General features: G+C 32.9%; 4 protein-coding genes across 5 annotated transcripts; 3 read left to right on the plus strand and 1 right to left on the minus strand.

Annotated features, from left to right (window-relative positions):
* The first annotated feature begins 701 nt into the window (after window positions 1-701).
* LOC116346803 (protein phosphatase PP2A 55 kDa regulatory subunit) lies at window positions 702-15,261 on the plus strand. 2 transcript variants are annotated; one of them, XM_031777018.1, is made up of 5 exons: window positions 702-1,050; window positions 5,671-5,898; window positions 12,504-12,655; window positions 12,736-13,548; window positions 13,698-15,261. In XM_031777018.1, the coding sequence occupies exons 2-5, from the start codon at window positions 5,730-5,732 to the stop codon at window positions 14,070-14,072; spliced, it is 1,509 nt and encodes a 502-aa protein (XP_031632878.1). In that variant the 5' UTR covers window positions 702-1,050; window positions 5,671-5,729; the 3' UTR covers window positions 14,073-15,261. The 2 variants fall into 2 exon arrangements, with proteins under 2 accessions (XP_031632878.1, XP_031632879.1); XM_031777019.1 differs by lacking the exons at window positions 702-1,050; window positions 5,671-5,898 and adding an exon at window positions 6,480-6,869.
* A 3,771-nt stretch (window positions 15,262-19,032) lies between these two features.
* Window positions 19,033-21,563, plus strand: LOC116346877 (allantoicase-like). The gene is made up of 5 exons (XM_031777139.1): window positions 19,033-19,359; window positions 19,683-19,782; window positions 19,860-20,139; window positions 20,321-20,734; window positions 20,814-21,563. The coding sequence occupies exons 2-5, from the start codon at window positions 19,726-19,728 to the stop codon at window positions 21,377-21,379; spliced, it is 1,317 nt and encodes a 438-aa protein (XP_031632999.1). The 5' UTR covers window positions 19,033-19,359; window positions 19,683-19,725; the 3' UTR covers window positions 21,380-21,563.
* An 847-nt stretch (window positions 21,564-22,410) lies between these two features.
* Window positions 22,411-27,781, plus strand: LOC116346791 (protein Skeletor, isoforms B/C). Its single transcript, XM_031776999.1, has 7 exons — window positions 22,411-23,471; window positions 25,369-25,594; window positions 25,678-26,025; window positions 26,092-26,509; window positions 26,578-26,939; window positions 27,013-27,169; window positions 27,246-27,781. The coding sequence occupies exons 1-7, from the start codon at window positions 23,345-23,347 to the stop codon at window positions 27,729-27,731; spliced, it is 2,124 nt and encodes a 707-aa protein (XP_031632859.1). The 5' UTR covers window positions 22,411-23,344; the 3' UTR covers window positions 27,732-27,781.
* On the minus strand, window positions 23,918-25,140 carry LOC116346795 (stabilizer of axonemal microtubules 1-like). The gene is made up of 2 exons (XM_031777004.1): window positions 24,999-25,140; window positions 23,918-24,846 (listed from the first exon to the last, which is right to left on the minus strand). Exons 1-2 carry the CDS (start codon window positions 25,057-25,059, stop codon window positions 24,248-24,250), a joined length of 660 nt encoding a protein of 219 aa, XP_031632864.1. The 5' UTR covers window positions 25,060-25,140; the 3' UTR covers window positions 23,918-24,247.
* Window positions 27,782-27,862: the final 81 nt, after the last annotated feature.

Consider the following 27,862-nt stretch of genomic DNA (forward strand, 5'->3'; position numbering starts at 1 on the left):
TTTCCTATTTGATTTGCCAAACAATTTAATTTTATTTTTATTTTTTTTCGTACAATTGGGGGGTGATCACGTTTATCATCGGTACGCGATTAGCAAATCAATAAGTGCATCGAATTCAGCCAAGTGCGAAATAGAAGGCGTGAAAAGTGCCTCAAGTTCATTTACATGTGTACATCAATTGGAGTATGTATGCCAATGTTGCTACTGTTGTCGAGCAAAGTATTCATTCAATTAGTAACCGCAAAAAATGGTGTATCGTTACTTCTTCTCCGTTGACTGCTTACAAATTTTTGTCGGATTTCAACGTTTGTTTAAAGTCAACGTTGTATTTGCGAGTATAGTTGATCTGTGCACTTGAACTTCATTTGTCTTTTATTAGAATTTTTTTTTTTTAATTTTATTCAATTAATAACCGAATTGTGCACAAAATAGTGTGTGTTAAGCAAGAGAACTTGAATTGAACTTTTTTTTTTGTGATTCAAACCGGTCATATCATCGAAATGCACTCCAATCAAAGTGAATTTCAAGTGGAATGGTATTAATGACTAACGTTATGATTTGTGATAAAAATAATAACAATTGACATTTTCTGAGAAATAAAATAAGGACACACTTGATTGCAATCGTTTTAAATTAATCAATCGAACAACATTGTTTATGTGATTTTCTCAAAAAAAAAAATGTGCACATGATAAATATACACACAAATTTTGTTAAATGAATAATGGGACTTTTTTTCGGGCACATCACGCATCACGGTCAAGTGCTAATAAACGTAAAATAAACAAAATTCAAAAAATCATCATTGTAGACTCGATTTTAACTGAGTATTAATAGGATGGCAGAATATAATTCAGCCATTTATTACTAATTTAATGCGTTGCAATCGTGAATCGAAAATAATGTAAAACAATAACTTTCATTGATATTTTAAATGCACGAATAAATGTGATGCTCATTGATAAACAAGTACATTGCAATTATCGATCAGTTGGAAAAGTAAATCTCCCGCCAGTCGACATACATAGCGAAAGTTCAACAGTTTGTTGGGTGAGTGAAATACAAATATGTTTTTATTTTGTGTGACAAGAACTTAATGAAATCGAAAAAAAAAAAACAAATCTCGCTCATTCTCAATGTCTTCAAATATCGATTTTATGTCAATTAATAGACCTCTTATGTTGCTAACTGTTAACTTGAAATGAACGAGAGAGACAAAAAACGTATTCATTTGTTAAATTTTTGAAATACTTGCCATTTTTGTAGTCTACTAACATTGTCATGTAATGTGTTCACATTCTTTTTCCTACTTACTTTCGGCTGTTTTGTTTATATTTTCATTCTTGTTATTGCAGCTGCTGCCATAACTTGCTTTGTGTTTGCTATTGATTATAACTGGAATCTATTGGAAATAGCAAGTTATTTTACGATAAATACCACTCAATTGTAGTGCGAAAAAAACGACACTCACTCTTAATTGGTGATATTATTGTTTATTTGCGACAGATGATACAACTAAGACATTCACTAATCATGCAATTTTAATGTAAATTTATCGAACCATAGAATATTTATCGTTTTAAAATTGAAGGCAATTTCAAAAAAAAGTAATACTATTAATACACATTGGCTCTGTATTTTGGATGAGTTGATGTGCGCTCATTCTGTCGTGTGTTTTCTTTGATATTTCGGATATTCATTAATAATAGGTCGTTCATTGAACACCGAACATACTTTCTATATATGCATATGGCTAATGAATTAAGAGCAAAATTTGAGGGTCAAATGGGTATTCCTTACACTTAAAATGCTATATCGGTAAAGTGGCGTCCATTATGTTCTCCTGCTTTACGATTTTCATTCTGTTTTACTCTCGCTAGAGTAAGCAAAAACCGGAAACTCATTGCTTTTTTTAAATGAATTTTCGGTCCGTGTATTTATAGTATTCGTAAAAATAGTGAAAATAAATGAGGAAAAACGCAACAAGAAAGGGATAAATTTTCCGCTTTTGTTTTTGTTCATTGCATACTTCTATCTGGCGTTGTCACTTCAATCTCGACTGACGGCCTTTTCGTGCACTCACTGTGTCAACATCAATTATACAATTTAGTACATCGTATATACAAACAATTTGTGGTGTTTTATTTTGTCAATGACGTTTGTTCTGTGTCTTTCTCATTTGACTGCTGAAAGAAAATTCGGCAATATTTACGCATTCAGTGTGTGACACACACTCAATTTCTTGGGAAATTCTATCTTAATCACAAACGGAGGTTTTTTTTTGCTCTCATTTTGTGTGTCATCAATGTTTTTTTTGTTCGTCGGTGAGTCGTCTTTTGTTTTCGTTGTATTCTTCGTAATGCAATATGAGTGGAACTCGATCAAAGTAAATATCTTAATTTATTTTGTTTGATTGAAAAAAAAGTCGAATGGCAACAACAAAAGAAGACAACTAAATGACAAATTCTATATGGACGATTCATTTCTCGCAATCGTATTTTACAAAATTGGTTGAACATCAATATCAGGATTGCGATAGATATGACTATAAAACAACACACACCAATATGGTCATAGTGAGTTTCCCTGAAAAACTGAACCTACGCCATTTTCAAGATTTACATTTATATTAATGACTACAACATCGAAATTCAATGTACACTACTGTCATGATCTTCGCAGATAGAACAAACAATTTGATTACGAAAACACAACGCACACCGAAATCACGAATAATGTCACTGTAAAATACATATGATCGTTTTATTTTCGAAATTACGCATTAGTAAATTTTTAATTGTAAAACATTTATGCACAATGCACATAAAATAAATGTAATCCTTGCTTAAACCGAACAACCAGCAAAAACAAATCTGTTTGTTTGAACAATTTTCACGTTGTGTGTGTACATATTGTGTTTGTTCACTTGTTATTCACCCATATGATGTATTAACACATTGGAATCACGATTAAATAAACAACAATTTCTTCCTTTTATTGCAATTCACATTCTTAGCAAAATAAATTTGTTTTGAAAACCTGTGACTTTATTTGGCGTCAGAAATGTATACCAAGTTTTATAATGCGAATTGTTTTATTTGCACTTGTATCATAAACAATTTCGATGAGCAATTCTGTGTGATAAAAGAAAATCAACATATTTTCTTTACTTAGAGATTGAAATGAGATGGTCTTTTCTACATCGATAGCCAGTTACATTTCAATGAAAAAAATATTAGAAGGACGTCTGGTGAATAAATCCAATCATTTATGTGCAAATATTTTAAAATGCATGTAATTCAGTTGAAATCACACAAAAAAAGTTGATAAAAATCATTCGAAATACAATAAAACATGTGTCATCTAATCGGAAATATTTAATTGACTTCCAATAGCTACCTATTATTATAGATACCTATATATTATAATATTTTTGTTGATGGATCGCGTATACACACATTAAATTAGCAGTGTCAAATTTGTGTGAATTCCCTTTGTCGCCACTCTTTGTGTGTATCCACTTAAAAATATTGCAACCATAATGGACTGTAAATATTGAATATTTACCAAAGCAAAGGCGTGCACGTCATTTTTTCTTTCATTTCATGTGTTTTCGGTTTACAATCTTTCAATCAACTCTCGACGTTTGCTCACGTTTCAAATTATCCCCCTTATTAGTCTATTTATTGATTGTTTTGCGCTGCTTCGTGTAATTTATTTGATACGCTCGATTTTTTTGTTGTTGATTTTGAACCGGTTGCAATTGGAGACAGGGCGCATCACTTTACACAATAAATGTCAGACTAATTCATTAATTACGGGAAACAAACAATTATGATCGGTAATCATCGTATGTGGTTGAAATAGTAATCAATAATTGTTAATATGAAATCCCGCTTCGGTATTCATTCTACACTTAACAATCAAAGCACCCCATCAATAAATAACAAGACAAATACTTGGTTGAATTGAACATAAATAAACTTGATAAGCCATTGAAATATATAAATTAACCGTAATACAAGTGATTTGTGATATTTTTGTTTGATCACTTCAATCGGACAGAAAATCACCAACAAACGTGGGAAAAAAAACATTTGAATTGAAAAACAAAAGATACGCAGTGACACTTTTTTTTTCTCTCGTTTTAATTAAAAATAGTAATTAATGTGATGCTATAGCGAATACTCTTGACATTGTTTGATTGAATTAAACGTAAATGAGTTGGGAAATAGATCTCTATTATAAAATAGTTCAATTCATATTTTCGACTCAGTCGATGATTTTTGGCAACCGCTTTAAAATTCAATAGGAAATGATATTATTTATTTAATGTTAACGTTGTATATTTGATGTAATTTATAGATAGTATAGAATTTGTGTTGTTGACTTTTTCGGTTAGCGTTCGGTCGTCGGTATGCCTGAACAACAATTCGAATCGATGTCCAATATTGAATGAGAGTGTTTGATTGATTTCGGTTATGGAAATAACCCATAATTAGAGTATCTTTTTAACCCAGACTCAAAGTCTAAAAGCACAATATTGTAAATTGCAATTAAATCATCGAATTAAAAAAAAAATCGATTGAAAGGAATTACCTTTAAGAGTGCATTGTAATAAAATGTGCAACATTGATAAAATCCTTTAATTTCCACCCAGCACTCAATGTTTATCTCGATTTGCTTTAATTTAGCGCACAGGTTAAGCGGTTGCAGTAAGAATTCTTGTTGTTTTCTCATTCTCGTTTACGAGCAAATGACAGCAATAAAAATCTGTGGCATTGACTTTATTATCTTCCACATTTATCATCTCTCCGTACATTTATCATACAGTAAAATTGACGCTTTTTTTCTTCTTTTTTTCGTCGTTCAATGAAATGCCGGCAAACATTGTAAATGCAATAAGTCGCCGAATCACATTGAATGCATAACGCATTATATTTATGTGTTTTATATACGTGCAACAAATCAACTTTACGCGTTAAATTGACTCGATGCGATTTGTGTGTTCATTTTTTCTCTCTCTATCTTCATTTCGTTTAAGTTTTCTGGGTTTGCTTTATTTGGTTTCCTCATTGTTGCTGCTTTTGTTGTAAACAATTTCAATGAACATACTAGACTTCCATTAGGCGCAACCGTTGACGGCAGCCGCGGTCATACGATGAAAAACATGAAAGCTTTTTCTCAAAGCACTCAATTATACATATGAAAAAAAGTTTCAATCGAGAAATTCACAACTTAGATTGCACACACGCACGATATAAACCAGCGCGAGGGTTATTACAAAACAAATAAATAATATATAAAGAAAAACTGTAAACCATCACATTTGTAATGAAATTTAAAAAAAATGAATTCGAAACACATTCATTTCGTTTTTCAGATAAATTTGTCGAGTTAACATTGAAGCATTTTACTTACATTTTCCATTGCAAAAAAAAAACGAACTTACCATTTTTGAAAGCATTCATTTCATCCTATATTCATAGTACATTTGTGTCAATGTTACTTTAACGCATTTTTGTATAACACATAGAATGTTCATTGGCTTGTTTAAAAAAAACAGCGCATATTTTCTACCTCCATCGCAGAGAAAAACTGTTATCATGTATTTGAATTTAATAATAAACATTCGGTAAATGATTTGATTATTTTTTGTCTATTTCACAGAATTGAAACGAGAAAAAAAAATCCAAAAACAAAAGTGCCTTCATTTGGTCGAAGTAAAAATGATAATGGGCCGTTGGGGTAGACAGAGTCCGTTAAATGAGTTAAATGAGCCGTCTCCACCACCGTTGCCACCAAAAAATGCAATAAACATTGTTCGCCAATCAAGTTTCAAGCGGCTTGGTTCGATTTTAAACTCAACTAAAAATGGAATCACCAAAAAATCGTCAAGTAAGGAAGATTTTTTAATTTTCACGAAAAAAAAAGTCATTTATAAAACACAAAAGCATAAAACATCAAATTGATGAAAATCTTGAAAAAAGATGCCAGAAATTAGATGCGATTAATATATAGGCAAGAGCAAACAAAGTCCAAACACTAGATGCGTCTTTGTCTCTCAACCTCAATCATATGGGATAGCACATGTATATGTGTCACAATTGCGAATTTTTTTCGTTTCTTTCACAAATTCATCACTGTCATATTTGAATAACAAATATCAGTTAAATACTTAAAAGATCGCAAATTCAAATGAAAAAATGATGAATTAATCCATATGCATTTCAATATTATTGTTAATTATCAGAGTTTTCTGAAATTAAAATCGAAATATTAAAATTGTAGACGAGATGAATGTGGTTTGCGCGGCGTGAGAATGAAATAAATATCTCATAATTCATATTTGGCTGTAAATAAATCGAATTGAAAGAGAGTCGAGCGACAGCGCCAAATGACACTGTAGCATTTTACGCAAATACGCATCGGGCAATACCTATTGTGTGTTGCTGCAAATTTTTTTTTAGTGTACTCAAAACTCTCAAATGTGTTATGAAGCTCCGCCATTATAGTTCAGTAATGTTATAGAGTTGCAATTTTTCTTCTCGGTTTTCTTCAGTTTCGGTCATATTTAATTTTGTTCCATAATACTTGAAAACGTTCGTTAATAGTTCAATAAAACGAAAAAATCATTTCCGATTCGAAATCATTTTGATAAAGTAAAGTTTGGATTACGAGAGTCCGATTGAAATTTGACGTCCGTGAAAAAGTCAAACAAAAACAACACACAATAAAAAAAGAAGAGTTTTTTTAGTCCTAGTAGAGAGCATATTCAGTTTGTACGAATAATCGCCGGCCATAGTGTGTATCATTGGTGTGTTTATGAGGAAGCTCGACAATTGCGAACGATTTGTTTGACATGGCCGGTAAGTTATTAGTTCGACCCATCAAAGTGTGTATTTAGATATGTATGTGTGCGTGCGTGCATGTGCAAAAAATAAAAATAAATAAATAAATAAGTTCAAACAATTAAAAAAAATCATCCATTCACCAAACAAAGACATGTACGCAAAAATGGACAAAAGCAAATCCTTTGGAGACCATTGAAAGATCTCACACACATCGAATTCAAGTCAAGGCAACAGCAAACAAAAGCCGCAAAATGTAGAAATGCATCGCGCGTTTTACATACGTTATTGTGTGCACAACGACGCACATCAGGCATTCGGGCATTAAACGAAAAAAAAAATGTAAATCGAATCAAAAGGGAACGACACTGAGCGGGAGGAGGAAAGGGCAGATGCATACAGAGAGAGAGAGAGAGAGAGAGAGAGAAGAAGAAGAAGAGAGAAAAATCGAAAAGGCATAGTGATGAAATGCTGCTATAAACGAAATGAGGAACTAAAAAAAATGAAGAAAAAGTCAAGTCACATAGTGGAAAAAGCGTTGTGCTCTTCGCATTTGATATTTATCACGTTGTTATTGTCGTCATTTCACATTTTGTATATTAAATATTTCGCCGCATTGTCGTAATCGTTCACTTTTTTGTTTGTTTGTTTGGTTGTGTGTGCGCGAAAGAGAGAAAATGAATCCAACAAAAAAATAGAGTTTTTAGACAGTAGTAGTAGTAGCAGTGCTGGAACAACTATTTGAAGTCTACACACAAATCCACAATCTCTGCAATCGAAAATGTCTGCATGCAATCCGTGATCGGGAGCAAAATTATTGTAAGCAGCCCCGCAAGCACATTTATTTGTACAACAGCACACGAAGGAGAAAGAAAGAGAGGGAGAGAGAGAGAAGATACGAAAAATAAAATCTAATTCCATTGTTAGTGCCATATTTGTTTTAAGGAATAATGCGCGCGCGCATGTGTGTGTCCGCCCGACATAATGACAAATGTGCGATACAAAAAGAAAACGCGCTCAGAAATCGGGCGACATAATTGTTTGAGAACTTATTAGAAAAAGAAGAAGCAGAGAGAAAAAAAACGAAATATTGCACAAATCACATTCGCCCGAAATTTAGCGCACACAATATCATTCTCTTTTACCAACACACGCACACCCCATTCACATCGTTCGAGTTACAAATACTAGAGCGTACGTATGTCGGTGGATACATCGCACACAGAATATACAATGAACGGAATATATCGAATGAAGGGAAAAAATACGGAATATATGATACTACATGACAGGAAAGAAAGAAAAAAAAAATTTTGTTTTTTTTTTTTGCTCTCTTCACATATAAATATAAAAATGGAATAAAAATCAAAATAAAGCATGAGCAAAAGTGAATATGTACAGTTGGCGCTCGCATAGAGCATTTTTGCGATGCATGGCCTATAGGTGTATATCTGTATATCTACACAGCATTCTCAAACAAACTACTGCTGCTAAAAAGTGCAATAAGTGTCTGCCGCTGTTTTCGTTTTTTTTTTCACTTTTTCTTCTTATTTATTCTTTTCGTTCGTTCTGTCGTTCCTTCTCTCTGTGCCGATTATCCGAAGCTGTATGTGTGCGTGTGAGTTTCAATGTGCATCTAATGTGTGATCCGTTTTCACAAAGAAAAGGTTATTGAAAGAATACGAAACTAAATACAATACACACATGAAATGTGTTTTACTCCTCTTCATCGAAAAAAAAATCAGGCACATCAACCTAAGCAAAACAACAAGAAGACGAAACCGAATTTTGTTCTTACCTATTCATTTTTATGTTTAAATTGTTTTTTTTTTTTCATCATCGCCATCTTCGTCTTTTTCATTCGGTCTGTCGTTTGCGAATTTATTTTACGTGGTGCTGTCATCATCGTTTCGAGCATTCTCATTCATCCCATCTGAAATTAATGTCAGAATAAGATTTTGTAGTGTCTTCTCTCATCTCAATTTGACACATTGCTTGCATTTTTGAATTTACAAACTACCTGACATTTTTCATCGATTTAGAACGAAACAAAAATGTAGTGAGTTTAACAAAAACAACAACATCAACAATCAAACACAAAGAGATACGTTTGTGCAATTTTGCTGATTCATGTGCAGTAAATGTCGTTCTCAATGTCCCGAACAATATTGTTCAAACGCCCGTTCGATGGCACTATTTTGTGTATATATGTGTGCGTGCGCTTCTCAAACTAAACTTCTAATTTCTTTTTACTTTTTTTTCCCGAAAACAATTTTAAAGGCGTGATGACTTGCCTATTCTTTTTTTTTCTCTCGCATAATTAGACATTCTTTTTCCTTCTTCAAACGTTGTTGTCCCATCTATCGGCGTTCTATTTCATGCAAATGTCTTCTTTTTGAAAACAAAAACGAATGTATAATGTTTTTTTTTTTTAATAAAACACGCAAGGTCATCGAAATGGATTCAAAATAAACAGACATTTCGATTTAAATGATAATCAGTGATGCGTATGTGCTTGTGTTCATCTCCAAAATGTAAATTTAAATCTAGTAGCAAAAAAAAAAAGAATCAATACGAAAAATAAAATCGAAAGTGAAACGATCTATTTCGTTTCGAGAAAGAGAAAGAGAAAAAGCAGAATAAAACAGCGCGAAATCTTCAAGTATGTGTGGTTGAGTTTACGTTGAATCGTACGGGAAAAAGGTGAACATACAGAGACAGAGAGAATGAAATATCAAAATGAATTAACGAATTATGAAAGCGACATAAGATGAAGTTGTTTTTGTGTCTTGTTAAGTTGGAAGAATTTAATTTTTCTTCTGTTAGAAGAATTCGATATTGCTGAACCAAAAAAAAAAACTGCAAGTGACGACAATCCAAGAAAAAACAAACGGAAAAACATTTACAATGCTTACATTAGCTTTTATCTAATCGGACAAAACAAACAAAATATCGCACACTTGAGCCACTTTGTACGATAGCGGCATTGAAATATACGTCGTTACTTTTTTTTCTCTCCTTTTAAATGTCTGATTTTCTTATTGGTAATGTTTTTCGTAGTTTTCACGTTTGTGTATTGCGATTTTTGTTGTTGTTGATGTGTTCATTAGTTTTATGTACCCGCATAATATGAATAATAAACGCCAACAATCAAAATACATGATGCATATATATATGTGTGCACGATGAAAGCAACAGAGGCTGAACAGTGTCAGTATTCAACAGAAACTAACCTCAATTCGGTGTATTGTCATACGTACGTGCTGCTGCTGCTACTGCTGTTGCTGCTGGCTGCAATTGATTTTCATATACAAATACTATATACCAAGTTATTGATACCGTTCAACACCAAAATCTAATTGAAAATTACGTGAACTACGTGTGTTTATTGCATTAAGCGCACAAGATATGTGTGATTTCTAGTTAAAATCAGAGCTCTCTCGCCTCTCTAATTAAATTGTATCGCGGTAATATTTATCACCCCGTTTTGAATTGCGATCACATGATTTTGAGCAAGAATACACAGAGATAGAATGCGCGTAACCGAATCGTTATTATGATTGTATTGCTTGTTTTGTAATTCATATATAATTTCGTTTTTTTTTCTACCTTCATTTTTCTTTTATCAATCTTTTCTTCATCTACATCGCAAAATTTTCGTGTTTTTTTTTTTTTTTTTTTTAATCAAAATGTTCTGATGGACAAACATGCTTACAAAACGGCTTCAATTCGATGCTTTTAAAAAAATATAAGTGCACGAAATGAAAACACATTAAATTGAGAGAAGAAAAAACATGGGAATATGAGCAAAATAATTAAGTTGTATGTAATGGCAAGAAAGGAGATTTTATGCATGTTTACACTCGCTTATGAGTCTCGATTGCACGAGCGTTTATGCTTGTTATTTACGTTTGCACGCTCGCGCAACGCTCACAATAGATTCCTCTAAACCATTGCACCACCCGTGTAAATTTAATTAGCTATTGGAACGAAAAAAACAACACACACACAGATTGAATAGCAACGCAGCAGTTACTTCTCATCAATTTTCGACTGCATTTCATCGCAATGTGAAACGTTAATTTATTCCGCCAGAGCATTATATATATATTATTTTCTTCTGTACTTGCTCTGCCATTCTTTCGTTGCATTCATATTATTTTAAAAGCGATTCTCTTCGGTTTGATGGCATGCAAAGTGCCAGTTCAGTTTGCACATATTTTTCATCATCTTGTTCTAATCAGTGAAGATATCATACGAGCGCGGACACCATGTGATGAATTATATACATCTCTCTTTCTCTCTATCTGTGTTTGTGTATGGGAGAGACGAAATCACTCTAATGTAATAATGATTGATTTAATAAACAGAACGTATAAGTACGAGTCAGTGCATTTTCCATGGAAAATAACAAGTGTTGATGCATGTTTTGTGTGCAAAATAGTCAAAATCAGTGCACAAGTATGCATGCATCCATTATTATCTCTTTTACTCCGGCTCTCCCGCATATGCCCCTCATATCATCGTCTCATTTTACGTGTTGCTTCCACAAGCAATTGCACAGCCTATCACATCTTAATGTGATAGACGCATTTAGCACGGTGTTCATACCAATGTTTTTTTACTTATTCTTTCATTTCTATTGCCTATTATGTATCTTCACTTCGATTTACTTTTCTAAACATATACTGTGTTTATTTTCATTCTTCTACGTTATCTGTCTATTGCATTTGCAATTTGTTGGATATTTAATAGCGCGAACTCTCTGCGCAATTCAGTGAACGAGAAAAAAGGAAGGAATAAAACAAAATTATGTACAGAAGTCATTGTGTACGTTTTATTTACGTAAAACCACAATAAATAGTATTTTAAATACATTTTATGTTGTTTTTTTTTTCTCTGTCTCTTTCTGCCTGCTTTCGTCGTATACTTACGTATTTTCGAAAAAAATATTGTAATCTATTCCAATGGAACGCACTAACAAGTCGATAGTATTTATTTATACAAATTGTCGCTGTTCAATTGATTTGTTTGATGTTTCAGCGCATATGCGACAAATTGCATTAAACTTAACATTAAAATTGAAGTCGAAACGACAATGAAAATACAAAAAAAAAGAGCACAACATGCACACCAATACGATTGTCATTTTGTGACGGGGCTAAACTATATTACGGCTGTTGTTCACATTTGTGAAGCCCAGCTGCAACAATTGACAAAATGGGATTGTCTCTCTTCGTCTGCCTGTATGTGATTTAATGAATTGATCGTGCCCCAAATCGTACAAAATACAATACCTGTTCTCCAAAGAATTGGAAATGTGAAATAATCTAAAACCATTCTCGGTGGACATGTTTATTATATGCATTGCAAAATAAATACATTGTACAATTGAAATGGTGTTGTTAACCTTGACATTGACATACTTTGTGTATGTATGTGTATGTATGTGTTTGTGTATGTGTGTAGCGTAAAATGCAATAATTTAGATTAATCGAAATACATTTAAATCGATAGTCAATTTGTTCATTTGAATTTATTTGTTTGTCTTTCTCTATTCTCCATTCATGTCAATCGACACGGTTTGCTGCAATTCAACGTGTGATCGATACGGATATAAATTAAATGCAAATAATGTCCACGAATATGTAGGCCACGGCGAAACATCTTGGTGCTTCTCACAAATTAAAGGGGCTTTAGATGATGATGTTACAGACGCCGATATAATATCGTGTGTCGAGTTCAATCATGATGGTGAGCTCTTAGCTACAGGTGATAAAGGCGGACGCGTTGTTATATTTCAGGTGAGTGTTCAGTGTACTTTCATTTGTATAATAGATTCGATGAATATCTAATTTTGTTTGATTTTAATTACATGATACAGAGAGATCCTGCCTCCAAAACAGCCGTACCGAAACGTGGCGAGTACAATGTCTATTCAACATTTCAATCACATGAGCCCGAATTCGATTACCTAAAATCATTGGAAATCGAAGAGAAAATCAACAAGATTCGATGGTTAAAGCGAAAAAATCAAGCGCATTTTCTACTGTCAACAAATGACAAAACAATCAAATTGTGGAAGGTGTCCGAACGTGATAAGCGTGTCGAAGGTTATAATACAAAAGAAGAGATTGGCTCGATACGTGATCCAATTTCGATCACATCGAAAGATCAACTTCGTATACCAACAACAAAACCAATGGATCTATTGGTGGAAGCATCACCGCGACGAATATTTGCAAATGCGCACACATACCACATAAATTCAATATCGGTGAATTCGGACCAAGAGACCTATCTGTCGGCCGACGATTTACGCATTAATTTATGGCATTTAGAAATAACCGATCAATGCTTCAATATTGTTGACATTAAGCCAACGAATATGGAGGAGCTCACCGAAGTCATAACAGCAGCTGAATTTCATCCAAATGAATGTAATTTATTTGTGTATTCCAGTAGCAAGGGAACGATAAGATTGTGCGACATGCGCTCGTCGGCACTATGTGATCGGCACGCAAAACAATTCGAAGAGCCCGATAATCCAACCAATAGAAGCTTTTTCAGTGAAATTATAAGTTCGATTAGTGATGTAAAACTAAGTAATTCGGGTCGTTATCTAATTTCAAGGGATTATTTGAGCATCAAAGTGTGGGATCTGCACATGGAATCGAAACCAATCGAAACATACCCGGTAAGTTGTTTTGCGTCAATGTTAGCACATTCATCAATCATCATTTTATGATCAGCTTTCATTGTTTTCGTTTTTTCATTTTCATTCTTCCACATTTTCATATAATGTTTATTTGTTTTACCATTCGAAAAAAAAATACAACGAATCAGGTTCACGAATACTTACGATCGAAGCTGTGTTCGCTGTACGAAAACGATTGTATATTCGATAAATTTGAATGTTGTTGGAACGGTGATGACACACAAATTATGACTGGTAGCTACAATAACTTTTTCCGTGTGTTTGATCGTAATCGTCGCACCCAAAATGAAATCACTCTGGAAGCATCACGGGACATAATCAAGCCGAAAACTGTATTGAAGCCGCGAAAAGTGTGCACCGGTGGCAAACGAAAAAAAGATGAAATTAGTGTTGATTGTCTGGATTTCAATAAAAAAATACTTCACACAGCCTGGCATCCACAAGAGAACGTTATTGCTGTTGCAGCGACCAACAACTTATTCATATTTCAAGATAAAGTTTAGCCAAACTTTTTCTTCAACGCTATAATTACGTTCATCCTTAATTTTACTTGCTAGTGAGAGAGAAATAGAAAGTGAGAGAGAAAAAGAGAGAGAGAGAGAAAAAATCATTTTATTTTTGTTCTTCATTCTTTTTTTTTTCTTTGGAGTTTCTGAATTTGAAGCCGAAAGACCAGTAAATTTGGTTTTGGAACAACAAACACAATTAATTCAACAATTTTTTTTCCGGAACTTATGAATATATCTATTTTTTTAATTCAGTAACAGAAAAAAAAACAAAATTGTCTCATTCGAACAAAAAAACAATACGGAAAAAAGGCATACAATCGAAATCAGAAGTAAAACAAATACAAAAAAATGATATATACACTACAATCAAATATGTTAAATAATAAGTAAACAATTCAAAACTTTTTAACTTTTTTTTCTGTTTCAAATGAAAGAAAGAAAAAAAAACATAAAAAAATAAAAAAAATAAACGTTTTATTTAAATAGCGTTCCTTTTAATCGATCGAAAGACAAACAAAACTATATTACAAAGAAAACCATTTTGAACTTGATATAAGACAATTTTTTTTTATTTGAGAAAAAAAGAAACGATGATTGAGCCAATTTGAAAATTCACAAAATCGATGAATAAATAAAATCCGTATGAATGACAAAAGAGATTGGAGAGAAAAGATATTCATGAGAAAATGTTCTTTATGAAATTCGACACACAAACTCAATTGACGTCATATGCGAGAAAGAAATAAAAGACAACTGAACGAATAAAATTGCGAGACTTCGCACCAGCAACATTGTTATATCGAAAACTGATTAAACTTTTATAAAAAAAATATATGTATGCAACAGCTGCCATTTTTTTTTCTTTCCATCATCATACAACAGAAAAAAGAGAGCAGAGAGAAATAAAATTAAAAAAAAATAAAATAATAAAAGTGAAATGAAACGAGTTGTAACGAAAAACGTGATCCGATTTTCGCCGATTCAATTGCGCCTTACATATATCATTTTATAATATGTGTGCAAGCACAACACAAATTATGTGAGAAATGAACACATCGGAATTAACAATGAAATGTTGATAAATTACGAAGAAAGAAACAAACAAACAAAAAACAGAAAATAAATTCTATTTTTTACAGTTACTTAATAAAATACTTAATTTAAAATTGAAGAAAAAAACATACACATTAAGCTTTTTCGCATCTCCCTCCGTTCATTCTTATATCTTTGTCACGGTGAGAAATGACATTATGACCCGATTTTAGTTCCAAACACACACACATAAAATGATACTTTGCATTTGCATCGAAAGGATCACACGAAACTTGATTGATCTTACTGCCATTTGTACGCCAGCAATTTGCTACAATGACAAAATCCATATCGAGGGGAATATCAGTACTAGAATTGACAACCAAAAATACACATTCAATGCCGGTAAATGTCATGTCTCGAATTTATTGACCACTTTGTAGAGTTGACATAAATTTTTATTCATAACATTAAACGGTATCAATTGTGTATTTTATGGCATTATTCTAATGTCACTTTGCCCCTTGATTCATACACAATTATTTTTGTTCTTTATAGAGAAAAAAAGGTATCTTACTTGACACGTTAACGAAGTAGAAAAAAAAAGCATGTGACAAAAGCATATCCTCTGCGAACTGCACGTTCTATACGTATACTAAAACGCTTCCTCAGTTTTACATCGATAAAATGAACTGAATTTTCAAACACAAAAAAAATACAGCAGAGAACAAAAATTGATTTCTTAATTGCATAGATTTATTGAATAAAAAAATGTGAGCAAAAGAGAAAAACAAACAAAACAAAATGAAATGAGAGAAAAGATTTTTGGACAAGTACTGATTGACGACCATTGTGTGATACATATGCGATAAAATAGCGAATGATGTTAAAAAATGACACATAGTTTTCTTCGTCTCCTGAATATATATGTATATGTCAGCGCTCTTTTGTTTCCTTTATTTTGGATCGAAGAAAATTCTGGATGGAAAATTCATTTCTTTTCCCCCGGACCGTTTTCTTCTGTTTGTTTTGTAATATTCATTTGTTTTTAAAAAAGCCACACAACATTACCATTTATTTATTAGTTGCAAAAATCAGTCGATACCAATTGGATAAATTGTTGTTAAGAAGCCAAGTAATCAATGCGCTTGTTCCAAAAACGATTAATGCAATGACGATGATATAAAACTGACGACAAAATCACGAATAGCAAATATATGGATGAAAATCTATAATTGAGATAGTGAAAGATGACCAAGAATCATCAAGACTCGTCATTGTTATAGATAATGAATTTTTTTTATTTCAGTTTTTATAAGCAATCTTTTCTTTCGTGGCGCGCATCATATACTATTATGTGTATTGGTTATGTTATGTTTTTTTTAGTTGTTAAGTTTAACTAAGCTAACCGTACGAAATTCAGTTCGGTCGAATGCCCGAAAATGAGAGCACCTACTTGCTTATGTACACAATGGAAATGGATTTTATTTGACGAAATGATTTGATAGAAGAAGAAAAATTAAATATGCGAAAACAATATTTGGCCAACATTTCTGGATATTTTATCAAAAGTACTTTATTGGCGTCTTCCAGGCAAAAAAAAGGAAACCTTGAATGAAGATTTTTTTAGAGAGATAAAGAAGGAATAGCACATCGCTCAAAGCAATCGCGTTGCACTGACCAATTTGAATTAAATTTAAATTATGTTCACAACGTTGTAGAACAACAGGCGTTCAGTTACACACACCCAAGAGACGAAACAAAATTTCGAACGAATTGCGTGAAGCATCAAGTCATTTTTAAGTCAGAACATTTCAACGACAAAAGCAACCAAAATTTGAAATGATATGAAGTTCAAATAATAAAAAACGGAGAAAAACAAATAAATATTAGTTATTTAAGACAAAATAAAACGGATGATTTCAAAATTTGACAAAAAAACGCATCAATGATTCGAATAAAATATATATTTTTGAAAATCTAGTACTATATCTGTTATTTCCTGTCGAATTTCATCCTTTCAAAACCATTTCCAATGCATACTATCTACCGAATTCTTTTGAATCGTTCCAAACAAAAGCAATATGTTCGACACACTTTTTTCCTGTCTCCTTAGACAATTTATGATCATAATGCCTCGATCGATGTCAGTCATTTCGTACCGCACTCATTTTCGATGAAACTCTTTGCTATGAGCGAAACAATAAATTCATGAAAAGTTAAACGTAATACCATCAACGACTTTATACACCTCAATTGATTAGAACAACAACAACAAAATATGCAAAACAAAACATACTGACGTTCGATATTTAACCTTTCAAGTGAAATCGTTGACCTTTTAGAACAGAATTTAAAAACAAAGAAAACCACCATTTCGATTTAGCCCAATAAGATGAAAACAAGTGCTTAAAAAAACTCAAAACAGAAAATAAGTAATAGTTCTAAATGCATTGCGTGGGTGAATAAGCAAATGAAAGAAGAAGAAGAAGAAAAAAAATTAACGAAAAAATATGAAAATAATTTATTTTCGAATAATAAAATAAGAAACAATAGACCATTTGTTGTTGAATATTATGATTTCGGTTCGCCGAAACATTAAGACATCTTCTCTATTTCTTAACGTTTGACATAATAAAAAGAAACACACATACACACACTCGGAAATTGAATCACATAACAAAAAAGAGTCTAATTTTCAATTTGGTCACACTTGTTACATAATTGGCCAAACCAAATCGAAAACAAAACATATATTCGATCGACTCATACCCACATATTTTATTATTATTGCAAATAAGTCTATGGAAAAAGTGTTATTTTGTAAAATGGTCCATATTTTTATGAATCATCCTTTGTTCTTGGCAAATCCAAATGCCATGTAAATGTTTTTTTCTGTTTCATGAATATCTCTTGAGTTTTTTTGTAATTAATCGATCCGCTGAGCCACCTCGGATCTAAGAATAACTTCGTGTTCTTTCTTTTCTTCTCGAAAATGGTTTGGCACACACACACACACACGCTACATGTATATCTTTTCCTTTTCAAATGAAAAAAATTACACAAAGTGAATGTATCAACGATCAACTTGATTGTATATTCCAAACCAACTTGTACGTATTAATATGAAGGAATATTTATTTTAAAAAAAACGTTATTTTATATACAGATAAATAAAAAAATGAAGTAATAATGATAATGAAATATGGAATAATAATTTAATAGTTTTGTAAAAAATGGAAAAATAAATGGTTTATAACATTGAATCAGCCCACGAACCAAAAAAAATATAAACGTTTATACGGGAGATTTGATGATTCAAATATAAACGAAATCGCAACAATAAGTAAATAACTAAACGATAAGAAAAATATGAATAAAAAAAATTGAGATGAAAACAAGTCGAGAGTGTTTTTCTTCCAAACGCTTCCAAATCTGTCCAGAATAATAATCTCGTCTAATTTTAGACGAACGTCATAATAAAATCGTGTGAGAAAGCTATTGGGGTCCAAAATATTTGTGAACATTGAGATCATATTTATTTGAGTATATCAGTCTGATGCATTATCTATCACAATGCGACATCATTATGAAATGTATCACTTAAATTATCGACAAGAAAGACCTTGTACAGATATTTTATGCCGATTTCAATCATCGCGAACAACGTAATCAGTAAAAATCTTTTGTTCCGTACTGGCCAAAAGTGCTCGATAAAAGAAATTTAATAATAAAAAAAATCCAAATTATTAACTGTAGCTATTGCGCACTGTTTTTGTTGTCTTTGCAAACGTCCCCACAAATATCTCGGGTTCATTCATGAAAACATTTCAAAGTTGACTCAGTACTGATAATAAGGCTTATTTTTATCAGTAATTACAATGCTATACTCACATTTGAACTTTCTCACTGATCGCTTTCATCGAGAGACTGTTGGGTTGTGAACATCGTTCTTACACAAAATAAAAATCATCCGAAATTGAATTTTATTGAATCTACATTCTTTTTTTTTTTTGGTTTGTTTATTGATTTTTTTCCCTTATTGCGACTGAGGGGTGGTGAGTATTTAAAAGTGGAAAAACACCATTTATTCGGTTTCTTAAATTGTGCACATTTTTCAATCGGGACGAAAATCATTGTAATAAAACGTTTAAAACAAAGTAAAATTTAACAATCAGCGACTTTACTATCAACTTTACGATTTGGGGGTTATAACGAAGAAAAAAAAATCCAAAAAAACGAAAACTAGGTAAACATTTTACACGTATTTAAATGAGATTTTTTTTTTCATACAATTTTGATTGAGCATGGTTTGTTTTTATTGTGATCACATCATTCGAAAATAAAAAGAAAAACAAAATGTGAAGTCAAAAACATTGCAATCAAATGTCATGCATTATTGATATTTGTTTGCAAGGGCAATATTTTCACGATAACAAAATTCCATTGTACATACATTTATTTTATATATTGAATATATCATTCGAAAATTCGGTGTATTATTTCGTCTGTTTATTTTGGCTCGATATAGCCAATGAGAATAACTTTGCATTTGTTTCACATTGATTTTAGCCTATCTTCCAATTCTTGAATAATTCAATCGAAACTTGGTATAATGGTTGCCGATCAATTACCTGATTTTACAAAATGCACCGAAGTGGCTGCATTAAGCGTAAGTATTATAAATTCGCAAATATTTTGGTTGTAAAAATAAATAAAAAACCGGTGAAAAAAATCTAATTATTGTAGTGTGGTGGAAAGGTAATATTCGCAAGCGATGATTTTTTCGCCGCTGCTGAAGGTATGTTACGGGACAATGAACCGATTTTCATTGCTGATAAATATACGGATTATGGAAAATGGATGGATGGTTGGGAAACGCGTCGCAAACGTACGGTTGGTCATGACTGGTGCATTATTCGTTTGACTGGACCAACATCGATTAAAGGTTTTCTTATCGATACCGCACATTTTACCGGAAATTATGTGCCGAAAATTTCAATTCAAGCCGCTTTGCTCACAGCAAATGGTTTGTATCCATTTAAAATTATTTTATCAAATAAATGATGAGTTTTGATAAATATAAAAAAATAAAAATGGTAGATTTGCGGTCTCATACCGCCGGTATGTGTGCTATAAAAAATTTGCCACATTTATTTTTGCTGTGTACGTGTCCGAAAAAAATGTAAAGTTTTTGATTTAAATTATAGCTGATTCAGTGGCACCGAGTAGAAAACCCGATGTTATTGGTCGTGCACCATCGAATCGTGATTTTGATAAAATGGCACGATTAAAATCCAACGATTGGAAAACAATAGTCGAGATGACTGAATTGAAGCCGGGCTATGACGAAACGCGCTACACATACATTTCAAATACAGAATACACCGATAAATATACACATTTACGTTTGAATCTTTATCCGGATGGTGGGATTGCACGTTTTCGGGTTTATGGCGATATTGATTTGGACATTTCTCCGGATATGAGCAATACAATTTTGGACATGTTTGCCATGCAAAATGGCGGTCGATGTTTAAATTATTCGAATGCTCATTATGGTCATCCAAAAAATTTAAACAAACCGAGCCGCGCACTTAACATGGGCGATGGTTGGGAAACAGGTAAAATTAATAAAAATGAAATAGAAAAAAAACCTAGAATCAGAATGAGAGAGATAATTTATAATTTCAAATACCGCAGCTCGTCGATTGGATCGTCCGGCAATAATTGAAATGACCGAAAAGGATGTGCTCAACGTTCCTGGCTGTGAATGGGCAATTTTCCGTTTGGGAACAATGTCAACAATTGTTTCAATTGATATTGATACGAATCATTTCAAAGGGAATGCACCGGAACATGTGACTATCGAAGGTACTACACGTGGTGGTGATTTTTCTACCACATTTACTGACAGTGATTGGACGGTTATTCTGGATAAAGTAAAGATTCAACCGCATAAATTGCATTGCATCAAAAAAGAATTAAAAAATGTGGGCCCATTTAATTGTGTTCGAATTACAATGGCACCCGATGGTGGAATTTCACGTGTTCGAATTTTCGGCCAGGCATTCATCGACAAGCAAAATGGTGATGCAAACAAACCAGCAGATGATGTACCCGTAGAAAATGTACCGGTTGAAAATGTGGCAATAAATGCTGGAAATTCCATTGAAATTCCGGAAAAAAATACAACTGAGAACGTTGAAAGTGTTGAAACAGTCACATCTGATACAAATCAGCAACATGAAAACTCAACTTCAGATTAATTGCATTTTATTAAGCTTCTTATATACATACAATTGTTTTATATTCAGACACTTTTGATCGTAAAATATCCAATTATAATCGCGTACAACAATGTCATTGTCACTTCTAAATGATACACACAATTTAGCAATTTTTTAATGGCTTAAGCATCTGAAACAGCTGCAATAAACTACAATTGAATTACAAGCTTGTATCATTTTCATTCACAAAATGAGTGCGTCATGTTAATTGGCAAGTGGATGCGATGACACAATCATTTCAAATGATAGTTTTAATTGCAGCTATTTTTATTGCAATAGAAAATAGCACTAATATAGATCAAAGTCATACGAAGGAAGTGAAAAGCCTCAGCTGTTTGAAAAATCGCCTGAAGTTATTCATTCAATAGAATTTTTGAATTTAGTTTTTTTTTTTTTTCAAATGTACGAAATAAAGTTTTGAATAAAAATTTAAAAACAAATAAAGATTTTTCGGTGCATTTTACATAGTTGTCAACATCGGCTAAAGAAAGATAAAAACGAAAAGTATTCATCGAAATATCATTCATAAGCGTTGAATAATTTATAAAATCAAATTTCACTTTCTTCACATTTTGGAATGGTATGGGATGGAAGTGTATGAAACAGAGACTTCGATGGATTGCTTTATTTTCAACATGATCGACATCCACTTAAAATGCATTTCATGAGTCGTGTAAATTAAGTGTCCAACAAATTATGTGTACACACATACATCTTTTGCTTTGATCAAGTGCGCTTATCAACAACAAGAAAAAGAGTGTGGCTTTTAGTTCCATCGATTGAGTGGTTTACATTATACACACACACATACCATACGATCAAACTTTAAGCGCGGCTGGCCTGAAATGGTGTGCGTACGTGTATGCAAAAGAAAAAGAGCTTGTATACGTGTTAAGCATATGCGTGTGAGAATACAACATGTACACAAAAGTTTATGCCATTGTAGATTTCAAGCATACATCGGGCATATTAGCCTACATAAAGAGCGACGCTTGTAGAGGCAGTGGCGAATACAGACCGCTTTAAATTCCAGTTTCTTAGTAGACATTGCTTGCGTGTAAATACAGCAAGTCTTTTACCATTTGCCTTTTCCTCTTCGTTGGTGTAGTTTTTTTTTTCACTTCTCACTTCTCTTCAATGGAATCATTTGAAATAACAACAGCCAACAACAACAACATCTAAAACAACACATCGTTGAATCCACTCATTATCTTGATACTGGCGTTGAAGAGAAAAAAAACATACCAACAACTACATACATATAAATATCATCGTGTAGCCACAAAAACAGAATATATTCAAACAGCGAAACAAAAGAAAAATTATAATAAACGAAACTTTTGCCAATACGTCGGAGTATCTTTCTTTTTTTTTAGAAAAAAAATAGTACTATTTATGACCAACAAAATATATGTACACATCAGACAATGAATTCAGTAACATTATAATAATATGACGTGAAAATTGTGTATCCGTTGAAAAAATATACATGTTTAATAGTGATTCATACAATGGACTCGATGTAGTTGTGGATTTGCCGAAACTTGCAACAACATTTTCTGTTTCTCTTCGTCAAATTTCTTCTTCTTCGTCGTATTTTTCGATCTATCGTGCATAATTATTCGTTTGTTGTTTAGTCATAGAAAAAAAAAACATTTGTAATCTCTTTTTGATCATTGAATTTTGGATTGTGTGTATTTGTGTCTGCATCTCGTTAAATGTCTATCTCGATTGGACATTTGAAGCAGCACCAGCTACCATCAGAGCACCATGAAAAATGATTAATAATGTGATTTCAAATAGTGCAGTTTTCAATCGAAACACAACATTTGGATTAAAATAATAATAAACTAGTTAGTTCTCTTTTGAAGTGAAAGAAAAAACCAAAAAAAAAAAAACATTAAAGAAGACTTCAGTGTGTGTGTGTTTTTTTCGTCAAATGCCATGGTGATGATTTTACTTGTCAAAGAAATGGTAAATCACATATTGAATGTAGCAGTGATCAAGTCAATGATTAACATTTGTGTAGTTTACATAATTTGTGGTCTTATTTGGAATATCCGAATCGTTGGTGAGTAACACATTTCTTTTTTTGGTTTGAGTTCGTAAGTGAATCAAAGTGTTGATGAGAATTTCTTTTCAAAATGGAGCATACGCAATTTCATTTGTGTTGTTGTTGTTGTTTTTAGAATGGTTTTCTTTCATGAAAGTAACAATAATGTTGTTTCTTCGTTCTATCTCAAATGGAAGCATATAGTAGGCGATAGACAGAGTGAATCAAGTACATTGTATTTTATTGACTTTCAATGAAATGTGTTAACTACTTATGTCTGTCTATTCATATGCGAATGCGCTCAGCGTTTATTTCACTTTTACTCGACTCGGCCACAAACTAGTTTACTAATATCGTCTCATGTGTATGTGTATGAACAACCGATATTTTGTATGGAGTACATACAACAACAATAAAACATCATTCATTTCCTTTTAATTGCTGCAACTTTTTTTCCCCTTTATTTTTCATGTATAAGTGTTATTTATTTCTCACTTTTTATCTTTATCTGCGCGATTTACAATTTTGATTGACATTTTTGTCGTAAATTGGTTTTTCGTGAGAAGATTTTCACTTCGAAAATGAAACATTCTCAATCAGTCGGTTCGAACTGATTCGCTTTATAATTAATGAAAAACGCGTTATTTTTTAACTATAAAAAATGATTCAAAATATTCGGCTGACTAACATTTCTCACAATGTGAATTTTCATTAAACATCAGTGTTAAACAATAGTATGATCATTTCATGGAGACAGTTTAATGACATATCAAAAGATCCCGGATGAAATGTCCCTAGTATTTATACGGTCCATCAGGTAGTCTGATTAATCCTTCGATGTCCTCACAATTTTCGGCGTATGTTACAATTATGTTTTTGTCTGCATCATCACCACACTCAACGAATTTGCCTGGTAATCTGTAGCTATATTCATAAATTGTATTCAAATCCATTGGTATTTGTGACCGTCTGTATTTGGCATTTTTCGCCCATGGTGGCGTTTCTTTTGGTTTTGTTGCAACCGGTTGATATGATAAATTGTGAATTGTATCGGTGTCCATTTTTATGTTCGCATTCAAATGTGGATATTTTGCTTTCATCAAATGAGCTTTCGATTTTTTGGCGAGCTCTTGATCGGCTTTCAAAAGACGCATTGTTTCGTCATCAATTGGCTGATAGGATAAACGGGATGTGGTTTTGTCGTTAAACGGTATCGTTGATCGATATGGATATTTTGTCTTCATTTCATCCGCTTTGGATTTTTTGGCAAGTTCCTGATCAGCTTGCAAAAGCCGCATGGTTTCATCATCAATTGGCAAATAATCTGAACGGGATGTGGTTTTGTCGTTGAACGGAATTGTTGATCGTTGATATTTAACGCTTGGTTTTATACCTAGAGTTGATCAGAAGAAAAGAATGGAAAAAATAGTTAAAAAAATTAATCAATATGTAATGGAACAGAATGGAAAATGAATCGAAGGAATGGACCAGGAATTGTAGAGTAATGGAATAGTATTTTTTAAGTAAGTATGCCTTGTTTCATACTTTCCCGTACTGGCGGTTGCACGTAGCAACATTTTTTTAATTTTCTTCTTGGTCGATCCATATCTTTTTTATTTGAGATAAAAACACAACAGAAATGTCGATTTTGATTCAAGATCTTAAATTTTGACTAAACAAATTAAATGATCAGAAATCGCAAACGCTACTGAGTTATTAAATGTTTCACTTGTTTATCGCTGAACTGAAATTCGTTTGTTTAATTTGAAGATTAGCTTGCGGAATAGAACTGTAAACAATTGCAAATGAAATTGTGCATATCGACTCAATTAATCAAATGATCGAATTCATGTGTGCTTTTAATTAAATCGTTTTGAGTCTTAGCTGTAACATGCTTTCGTTTTTAACATTTCAGAATGCATTGAAGACGAAGAAGAGAATGGTCCATATCAAGGAAAATTCATTGGATCGCTGAATTCATTCCATCATCAAGTTTCGGGTAAAGTGTATGCCGTCGACGAATACACGTTTTTGTTATCGGGCTTCAACTATGATGGTAACGGGGCCGATACGTTTTTTTGGGCGGGTGCCTCAAATCGGCCCGGTCCCCAAGGATTTATTGTGCCTGATGAATATGGAAAGTAAGAAAGTCATTCGTTTTTTTTTTCTTCTTTTATCATCATCAATTTTTCTGATTTTTTACACTCTTTCTGTCTGCTCTCAGAACCAATGTTTTAGATAGATACTTCAACAAAGACTTCACCTTAAAACTTCCGGATAATAAAAAAATTACCGAAATCAAATGGTTGGCCATTTATGACTTGAGCACACAAAATGATTTCGGTGATGTTTACATTCCGGAATCATTTGAACCGCCACGATCGCAACGTGGCAGTAGTTTTTCGAAACGTAGTCATGGCGTAACAAGTAGCCCAATTGAGGTAATCGATTCAAAAACCATTCGAATACCGGAACTATACTACGATGGCACCGGTCGTAAAACATATTTTCTGGGCGGAGTTGGAGCTCAACCATCATCAAAAGGAACAAAAATTCCGGACGAACTTGGATAGTAAGTGAAAGCATACAGAATTTAAATAAAAGAAAACCATAAATAATCGATTAAAAAATTCTTTAGTTTGGATCCGCTGCGAAAGTATACTGGTGAAACGATAACACTTGAATTGCCCGGCGACCTGACCATTTTTCAAATAAATTGGATTAGTATTTATGATTTGGAGACAAATGAGAATTTTGGATCGGTGATTATAACCGATGATTTGAATGTTCCACCATCGCTCATCAAAATTCAACCGCATACAACATCAATGCCAAATTGTCGTCAATTGCACAAAGATTTTCGTGTGGGATGGGAAGTATTTGGGCCACAAATCACAATTGAATTGGCCGGTCAGGTGATGGAAGATGAATATATGTCATTCGGACTATCTGGTTCGGAAACATCAAGCCAAATGTCGGGCTCTGATGTTGTTGTTGCATATATTGATGGCGCTCGTGGATATGCAGTCGATTACAACATTACATCATTGGCACCGGTAAGTTTAAATTGAATTTTTTCGGTTGCATTCCGAAATGAAGTTTTAAAAAATTGAATTTTTTTTAGTGTGTTCAAGTTTTGGGTCAAAATAAGGGTGTTTGCCGGGATGATGTCGTTGGAGGCATCGATAGTTTTCAGATTCACACACATGCACGAGAAAATGGTGTAAATACGATAACCTTTAGACGAACATTGATTTCCAATGATAATGGCGATAAAGAATTTCGTCTTGACGCTCCCATGTACACCGTTTGGGCGATGGGAAAACTGGATTCAAATAAAGAGCCCGCTTTCCATGACATTTATCCAAAGAAAGATGTTATTATTAATTTTAACACTACTGGCGAACCATATAATGATTGTTTCAGTTTTACAAGAAGCGAAACAACAATCGAAGAAGTTTGGGAACGAACACAAATTTTCGATCGGTAATTTTATTGTAAAAAAATAAAAGGTCTTAATTCATCAGTTGACATAATTTTCTATTCATTTCGTTTGCAGTTCAATCAGATCATTTACGGCGACATTGGGTCCAGCTGGTGGTAAACGTGGATATGCTGGAATAACTGGTCATGTTTCAAATGGATTGGCTTGGTATATCAATGGCTTACTAATTCCTGAACTTTGGTTACGACGTGGATTAACCTATTCGTTCAAAGTAAACATTTTTCATCCATGCACGGACAAAAAAAAGTTCTGAGTTATTGTAAATTCATAAAAAAAAACAATTTCAGGTTAGAGGCGGTAATAATCCACATTCACCAGAGCACTATCATCCATTAGTCATAACTGATGAAAAATCGGGCGGTTTTAATCGATTGACCGAAGCCAAACAGAATGAAATCCGTGTATTGGCCGGCGTTGAATTTACGAGACGAGGACGACCGAAACCAACCGCTGCTGGACCATTATGTTTCGGTCGACATCCTGATACATTAGACAGACGGTTAGACGATCGATTTGCAACATTTAAAAAATACAATCGATCGCTAAGTTGGACATGCGAACCAGGCGATCCAGCTATTCTCGAAATAACACCAAATTCAACGTGGCCAGATGTTGTATATTACAACAGTTTTACACATGCCAACATGGGATGGAAAATACACATTGTTGATACGTATAACAAGAAAAGCGCTGCTACTGCAACGAGCCACAAGACACAATCTTTTTTTGTAATTTGTTTGGTTGTCATTAGTTTAGTCACAAATATAAGTTAATGAATTTATGAAAAAGATTAAATAAAAACAAAACGAAGTAGTTGGACAAATTTATAGAGTTTTTTTTCTTAAGTACTTTCTTAAGCGGCACCACTTCAAACGCATTATTTCATTCGCAAAATCGGTATCCA

The sequence above is a fragment of the Contarinia nasturtii genome, unplaced genomic scaffold (assembly GCF_009176525.2).
Source record: "Contarinia nasturtii isolate CC-2019 unplaced genomic scaffold, AAFC_CNas_1.1 Cnas_scaffold_1699, whole genome shotgun sequence".
Lineage (NCBI taxonomy): Eukaryota > Metazoa > Arthropoda > Insecta > Diptera > Cecidomyiidae > Contarinia > Contarinia nasturtii.